Here is an 8,749-nt window from a genome sequence, read left to right on the forward strand (position 1 = left end):
TCTCTCTCTCTCTCTCTCTCTCTCTCTCTCTCTCTCTCTCTCTCTCTCTCTCAAAAAAAAAAAAAAAAAAGATACGCACACTACAAGGTCATCTCTCGATCAAATTGCTTATGAGTTATGACTTGTGACATATTTTTTTTTTTTTGAAAAAGGCGGAAATATCTTGTGACACAATTTGATGTATCGTTAGCACTTAGCACTATCAAAAATCATAAAATAAATTTTGGTAGATGATTCCAAAAAAACGCGTCTCAACAAGGTTAAATCTTGTGCAATGATTTTTATTATTAGTTCACCAAAAAAAATATATATTGGTATAACATAAATGAGTAAATGACAAATCCATAAGTTTTGATCACTTATTTGTTCAATACAATTATTGTAAATAAAGTTTTATCATAAATTAAAACTAAATTATATAAATTAACTTACATCTAACAAAATGCAAAGTCAAATGAACATTCCTTCTCTTTTTTAATGTTTGTTTTTTCATTGCTTCCTCTTCACTTCCTTTCCCCTGTTACAAATCTCTCTCTCTCTCTCTCTCTCATACCTACACACACTCTCCCTCTCTCTCTCACACACACGACCCCCTTTATCTTTCACATACTTGAGTGAATTCCAAGAACCAAAAACACTATCAGTTCCACCCTCAAGTTTCAATCTTTCTTCCTTAATTCTTCAAAACCAGACACCCGTTTGAAGATTTGCCAAGAAAGTATAACCCCATTTGGAAGTCCAGTTCAATTATGGAAAAGGAGAAGTTTTTCACCAATGAAGGGAATGGAATCCCCCAAGCCTGGAATTCCATTTTTGGAATTGGAATTCAAGGAAGTGAGCTGAATTGTAGCTCAGAGCAGCTTCCCAACTGCTTCTTTAACCCCAATTGCGAGAATTCAATGGACCAGAGAGATATCTTTGAGTCTGCTTTGAGTTCAATTGTCTCTTCTCCGGCCAATTCCCACCCCGGAATCCCAATTCCAGGCGGTGGAAATGGTGGTGAGAGCATTGTTCTAAGGGAATTGATTGGTAGGCTAGGAAGTATATGCAATTCCGGGGAGATTTCACCTCAATCCCGCATTAATGGAAACAACAGCACCAACAATTCGTCCTATAACACTCCTTTAAATTCACCACCAAAGCTTAATCTCTCAATAACAGATCATCAAATTCACGGGAGTTTACCGGTTCTCGGGAATCACCAATTACCACCTGCTCCATTCTCTACAGATCCTGGATTCGTTGAAAGAGCAGCAAGATTCTCTTCTTTCGGTGGGAGGAGCTTTGCGCTAAAAGAAAACGAATTCTCTCATGTAATGGAATCAGGAAAGCTTTCAAGATCACAATTCGCTGGAATCCCAGAAGAAAACAAAAAATTCAGCAGACTATCAATGTTTTCAACTCAAGATAACACAGATATAGGTGATTCGAGGGAGGAATCATCGGTTTCTGAACAAATCCTCGGTGGGGAAACTGAAACCGAAACAGTAATGAAAGGGCAGAGTACAAGTACTAATGGAAGAAAGAGAAAGGGAAAAGGGAAAGAAACTCAATCTAGTACTACTACTCTCCCTGTTAAAGATGACAAGGTTAGTTAAGTCATTTCATCAATTCCTTTTGTTCTTTGTTTACAGACTTCTAAAGATATTTTGTTTTTGCAGGTTGTGGCAGAAGCAGAAAAAGCGGAATCAGATGCAAAAAGAAGCAAGTCAGATGAAGAAGAAAAGGAAAAAGAAAAAGAAAAAGAAAAAACAAATGAAAATGTAAATGTAAAGCCACCAGAACCACCAAAGGACTACATTCATGTTAGAGCCAGAAGGGGTCAAGCTACTGATAGCCATAGTCTCGCAGAAAGAGTACGCTAATAATTACCACAATTAGTGAAATATTTAAAAATATAATCGAAATTCACAAAACCCATCTCACATTTCTTTCTCTTTTTTGACAAATTCAGGTCAGAAGAGAGAAAATTAGTGAGAGGATGAAGTTCCTTCAAGATCTTGTTCCTGGTTGTAACAAGGTGAACATAAAAAATTGCTCAAAAAGCTTCGGTTTATATCATTTTTCTTCACTTCTTGAATGTAATTTGAGATGGGTGTTTTATTTTATAGGTCACAGGAAAAGCTGTAATGCTTGACGAGATTATAAACTACGTACAGTCGTTACAGAGACAAGTTGAGGTAATTAAAGATTAATCTAATACTTAACTTTCTTGTAATAATACGAAAATATGTTGATTTCTTCTTTTAACTAAATTGGGTTCTCTTTGGTTGTAGTTCTTGTCGATGAAATTAGCAACTGTTAATCCTCGGATGGATGTTAGCATGGAAGCATTTTTATCCAAAGACGTAAGCTTTTTTCAACTGTTTTTATCGATTCTTTCACAGATTAAAAGGGTTTTACATGATTTTGAATTGAATAATGACAAATTTGGGATTAATTTTATGTGCAAATTTCAGATGTTCCGTAGTCGGGTGCCTCTGCAAACCAACATGACCCCATTTGATGCTTCAACGCATCAATTCCCTTATGGATTTCAATCTCAAAATGCTGGAATAGTTCTTGATGGACCCGATAATCAATTTTCTTTAAACCCTTTAATGGCAGCAATGCATCGCAGCTCGATCATGAAGCCTTCTCACATTGATGGTTTCGAGGTAAAAATAAAAAGAATCGATCTTTTTTATAGAAATATTCCAAGATTTTTTAAAAAAAGTAAGGTATTAATGGAAAAACTTACGAATGGAAAAAATTTAGGCTTCAGCATTATGGGAAAATGACCTTCAAAGTGTTGTAAAGATGGCATTAGGAGGCCAGGATCAGCCACAAAGCTTTCACGGTGAGTTGACTTTTTTTATAAAGTTTGACTTATTGTGAGTTAAAAAGTCAAATTATCTTATATATGAACTTTTTCAGGTCAAATGAAAGTTGAGCTATGATGATATTGATAAAATATTCTTGACATCAAATGGGATTGTTAGTGAGGCCCCGAATAAGAGAGGCATCTGTAATTCTGTATAGAGAAAGTGGAAGAAAGACAAATTGATGGTTTCTTCAAGAAATTGAGTGTATAATTCTAGACTAATTCAGAGAATTCGGCTGTGGTGGTGGCGGCAGATGGTGGTGGTGGTGGTGGTGGAAGGGGGTGGTGAGGTGATGCAACTAGTAAGATGTTGTAACATGGTAGGGAGAATATTGTATGGGTTGATGAGAGAAAGGGCTTTTGCTTCAACCTTTTTTCTTACTATTTTGATATAATTAATCATTAATTTTCATGATTCATTTCTGAATTTGTTCTATTGCTTTTAATTGCTAGTTTGCTACGTTTATATTCCTCTAAACCATCAAATAAACGTTATTTCCGCTTTTTTTTTTTTCAATCTCACAACCTTTTATTCATGTTTTCATATTACACTTACAAATAATTATTAAATTTTCCATCACACAATGTGCGACGAGTGTAACAGTAAAAATGAATAGGAAAAAAAAGGTAACACGTTATCGATAACAAATAAGATGGACAAAAAGCACCATGTTTCTTAGGTTTATAGTCTTTTCAAGGAACTTTTAGGTTTTATCAAAGATTTATTTAAAGATTTTACACATACACTCACAACTTTGCATTATGATCATTGCTTCAACTTTTCTAGGTCAAACCAGAAAAAGGGGAAAGAAAGAGAAAGATTTTTTTTTTTTTTAATTATTAAGAGAATTAACTAGTAAAAATATCATAATCAATTAAAAAATCATTTTCGAGAAACAACAAACCATAGCAAAGATGTTATACCTTTAAAATCATCACGATATAGCTTTATGTATTAAGCTGGAAACCAAGCATTTGAATTCTACATCTGGGTATTATGCAATTATAAATATAATTGAATATATGTTAAATAATAATAATAATAATAATAATAATAATAAAAATAGGACTACAAGATTCCAATTGTTCAAATTGAGGTCATTCAAATATTTGAAAATCTCGATTGCATAAATTGTGGCAAGATTACATGTTTATATTTTCTTTGTTGTTTGATTGTAAATTAGTCATTTGTGGTGGGGACACTAAACACTTAAGTCCATCTAGTCTTGATTAAGAATGATGGGTGATGTATGCAAACAAGATAGAATTTGTCCAATATGAGTTGTATTGTACAATGTGTTCGGTATCAATTTGGATTTGGTGATTGATTGTATAGTATATTTCATTTATTTCACAGGAACTCATATTTTTTAGTTTTTGTAGATTTTTTTGAATTACAAAATAGTGTCGACTGATATGGGGCATATGGAAGATCTTACAACATATTTAAGCACAAAGTGAGAGAATAACAAATAAACGGAATAAATGCTAACTTAAAAATACGATTTGCCCATTGATAGTCCCAAACACAATTGTTTAGAGGTTAGACACTCAAATTTTGTTTTCCCTAATTTTGCTATTTTTCCAACTTATTGTAGTAAGTTATTGATTAGCCTTTCAATTTCAATAAATTTGTATAAATTTTAATTTCTAAAAATTTGTCAGTAGAAACCTTTTATAAAAGATGTCGAAAGTAATACTTAGAGGTATCTTGAAATTAATAAAAACATCTTTCTTTTATTTTTGAACAGGTATTTGTTCTTACTTTCGTTCTGCATCATCCACATATATGTGACTTATCCTATCCTAACTTGTTACATGCCTCTAGTTTCGACTGTATTTTCTACTTGATTGTCATCAGTCATAACAAAATGTGTTGTTTAATTTTCTAATTCATTTGTCTCATTTGTACATCGATTATAACATTGCATATTTTTGACATATTAAAAAAAGTTTTAACCCGACATGCAAGTTTAACGGATGATGCCAACGTGTCATTAAATTTACGAGAAATAAATGAAGATAAACATGTACTATCAAGGAGGTTTAGAACTTGTACCTAAAAGTTGCTAGCACTACTGTAAGTGTAAAGTACATTCTAAGGCAATTTATGGCAATTCATGATGATTGTTAACACCAACTATTACAAATCAACCCAATCATTTTCCCTTTCACACAAGGTTTGCCAAATATGAAAACATATGTGGGTTTTTTTTTTCATCGAATATAAATATTTTAGAATTAGGTATAACTTTCATTGTATGATAGAATAGATTATCAAAACATTATGTCTTTGGAATTGATAATTGGAAGAGGTTACACTATTCACTCCTTATATTCTTTTGTTTTGGCTATTTACTTTGTTTGATGAGGCAATGTTGAAGTATGGTACAAGGGAATGTAATTAGGGATAAGGGTTCTAGGGGAATAGTGATATTGGGGTTGGTCCCTCTTTGAGTTATTATACACCAAATAGTGGTTGAGCCAACTTTCTTGAACATTGACATTGACTTTACATTGTTTTAGAAGATGATAATTTGGTGCAAATAGTAAGGATTGCCAAACATGTCATTAGATTTTGATCTTCCTTTTTATGAACTAAAATTCGCTTATATAGGAAAAAAGATAATCGCAACAATATAAAATAGAATATGTTCTATCAAAAAAGCACTATCTTTTTCTCAACAATAAAAAAATATTTAATTATTTTGAATAAGGATTTTTGCGAAAATATTTTTCTAACCAATCCCGTAAAAGGCATGATATTTTACAAAATTAATACTATTTTGCAAAATTATTCTTATTTATGAAACAATTTTTATTTTAATAAATTAAAAACCATTTTAAAAAAACAAGAAACCCGACACTCTTTTTCTTGAATTTATCTTGTCCTCATGTATTTGCTTGTATATGTAGAAAAAAATCATGAAACATTCCATAAGTACAATATGGCATTCACACAAGCGACTTGCATTTTGGTCGAAAAATTGAATTGAAATTGGAACCGAATCAGAACTTGTTGGTGGTATTTGGTCGGATTCTCTACTCTTAGTTTACGACTTATTAGTTTTCGGTTGCATTCTGTTTAGGGCTGGTTTCAGTTCAAAACACATTCTTAGATAACATATTTCATATTAGAAATGAACCGAACAGGAACCGGTTAGTGGTATTCGGTCCGATTTACGGTTGTTAGTTTACTGGTTCAGTTGCCGGTTTTTTGGTCCCGATCCGATTTACATGCCTAATGCACATTACTCTAATTAGGGTCTGCCCATGGGCCATGGCAAGTTGGGCGACCGCCCCGGTCACCCAAATGCCAAAGGGCCACATTTTATACTTGTTATGTTGAGTATCCCATTATTTTTAGCCTAGTGCACTGGTTCAAAGGCCCAATGCCAATTAGGAGCCTAAGGGGAACTGAGGAAACAGGAGCGAGATTAAGTAACATGAGGCGTGCAATTTCAAATTCTGATTTCCGAAGCTCTTTTGGGTTTTATTCAAAATCATTTTCCCAAAAATGACAACGAAAGCTTTATAATTAAGATAAACTTAAAACCATTATAATCCACCAAGGAACATTTTGCAATCATAGAAAGATTAAATTAACCATAGAAAGGAAAGTGTTACAATCTTTGAAGACTTTGGTTCTCATAGGATATTAGAAGTAGATGAAAATGATATGAATCTCTAAAGAAGAAGTTATCTGTAATGTATCCACCAAGCGAGGATTAACCACTAAAACATGCTAGTCTTCACTTGTATTAGGTTTTTATTAAGTCTTAAGATATATACAAATAAGTCTTAAGGAGAAAAAACTTATAAGCATTTAATCTTACACCAAATTGCATGACAAATAGGAGATGGGAGGAGCTCTAAGCTCTCGAATTTGGCAGCCAAGAAGGATGAAAAAAAGACTAGAAAAGCTAACTAGTTTTTTGCCTCATATCCTCCCTTATATACTTCCATATATTTAAGAGGACCATACCATCTTTAAATGCAAAAAGCAAGCCTTCTTACGTAGCATGGGTGAAAGGCAAAGTCAAACACTCAAACCCCTATACCCTTATGTATATATGGCTCAAGAGAGGGAAGGTGGGTCCAATTAGTTGTTAAACTATTATTTTCATAAAATAATTATTTTCCAATACAAGTGTTTATTATATTTATTAATAATTAAATTACTTTAGTAAATAATCAATTAGTAGTAGCTCGCTTTAAAGTGTGACCCTATATGATCATATTGATGAGTTTTCTAGATTACTTCAATGCACTTACGAAATTTCACATAACTAACTTATGGACACATGCAACCTAGAAAATTTTATTGCTTTTTCTTATAATAGCAACATACTTTGAAACTTCTAAATAACCTTAGAAAAAATCGAAAATCACAAAGATGTAAACCACATACCTTATTGTTATTATCGTAAATAACAATGTACTTTGAAGAACCCTTCTTGGAACGATAGCCTCAACAGTGTGGATGCCTCTAATGAATCACACTCAAACCCTGGGATGAAATATGATAGGAGATAGGAGAACTTCAAAATTACCTTGTGCTTTTCTAGGGTTCCTGAGTCTTACGGAAGTCCCTATTTATAGTTGTATGAAACCCTAATTTGAATTCAAGATACTAATATGATATTGCAATTCAAATTTACTTTCCTTATGAACCAATAAAGCTTCAAGAAGACCTAGAAGGACAACTCAAAACTGTCCCATCCTAGGGAGGTTCTAGAATGCTTCCTTGTTCAACTTTTGGAAAATCGCACTCTAACCCTTAGAACTATTAATTAATTCTAATTAATCCATAACAATTAATAAAATTAATTATGATTAATTCTTAATTAATTACTTTTATTTCTAATTAATATATTAATACAATAATATGTTAACAAATTAATTATCTCTCTTTTATTATCAATCTAGGCCATTTTCTGGTTATGAGGGTAGCCCAATAAGGATTTTACTATTATTCAACCAATTATAGCAATTTAGTTAAGACCTTAGACACATTAATCCAACATATATGTCACTAGAAAATATCATTCTATAATGATTATTGGGTCTATAGATCTTTCAATCTCCCACTTTCACAACGACGAAAAACGCCATTCATCAACATCCAATTCCCATAAGCCCAAAAGCTGCAATTGATGGATAAGGTAAGTTTATCAATTATCCCTTTGTTATAAGCATTCTGTTGAACTTGAGACTTGGATTGTAATCAATCTCATTTGGTGTTCAACTTTCGGTAATGCGCATTAGATGTCTATCTCTCAACATATAAGAGAAACAAATCCCATCTTGAGTACATAAGCCTATTGCATAGTTCATACCAAACATGATAATAACCTTTATAACTACGTGGTCAAAGAACAACATTTAACCACAACAAAGTATAATATGAAAGATCTATATGCCTAAGAGTCATTATAGAATGATATTGCTAGATAATATATGATCCTAAAGGGTCACACTGACTACAACTTGATGCAGATATATTATTTATAAGAATTTGTTATGCCATGTGTCATAAGGTATGGTTTATTATGTCATGTACATCTTTTTGGACCAAAATGGTTTTTTGTCTTATATATATTTATATGTTTTATAAGTTATAAAACTTAGAAGAGTTTTTATAGAAAAATTAGCTTTTTCTTTTAATAAAACATTCAAGGAGACCATAAATAAGAAAGAAGACTCGCTTTTGATTAATTTATTCAACAAACCATTCTCTTAGAAAGCATGACAAGTTGACTTGATAAAGCATGAGTATAACATCTTGATATTGAGTTATTTTCATTTAAACCCAAAGTATAAAGATTATTTTGCATTTTAGCCCTTGTGTATGAGAAGTGTTGCAAAATGGCTCATAGTGGCATT

The 8,749-nt window shown here is 32.3% G+C and overlaps 1 protein-coding gene across 1 annotated transcript; it reads left to right on the plus strand.

Annotated features, from left to right (window-relative positions):
- The first annotated feature begins 468 nt into the window (after positions 1-468).
- LOC111884564 (transcription factor bHLH62) lies at positions 469-3,282 on the plus strand. Its single transcript, XM_023880901.3, has 8 exons — positions 469-1,589; positions 1,662-1,856; positions 1,955-2,020; positions 2,112-2,180; positions 2,277-2,348; positions 2,460-2,657; positions 2,758-2,839; positions 2,917-3,282. Exons 1-8 carry the CDS (start codon positions 750-752, stop codon positions 2,937-2,939), a joined length of 1,545 nt encoding a protein of 514 aa, XP_023736669.1. The 5' UTR covers positions 469-749; the 3' UTR covers positions 2,940-3,282.
- The last annotated feature ends 5,467 nt before the right edge of the window (positions 3,283-8,749 follow it).

The sequence above is a fragment of the Lactuca sativa genome, chromosome 6 (assembly GCF_002870075.4).
Source record: "Lactuca sativa cultivar Salinas chromosome 6, Lsat_Salinas_v11, whole genome shotgun sequence".
Taxonomy (NCBI): Eukaryota; Viridiplantae; Streptophyta; class Magnoliopsida; order Asterales; family Asteraceae; genus Lactuca; species Lactuca sativa.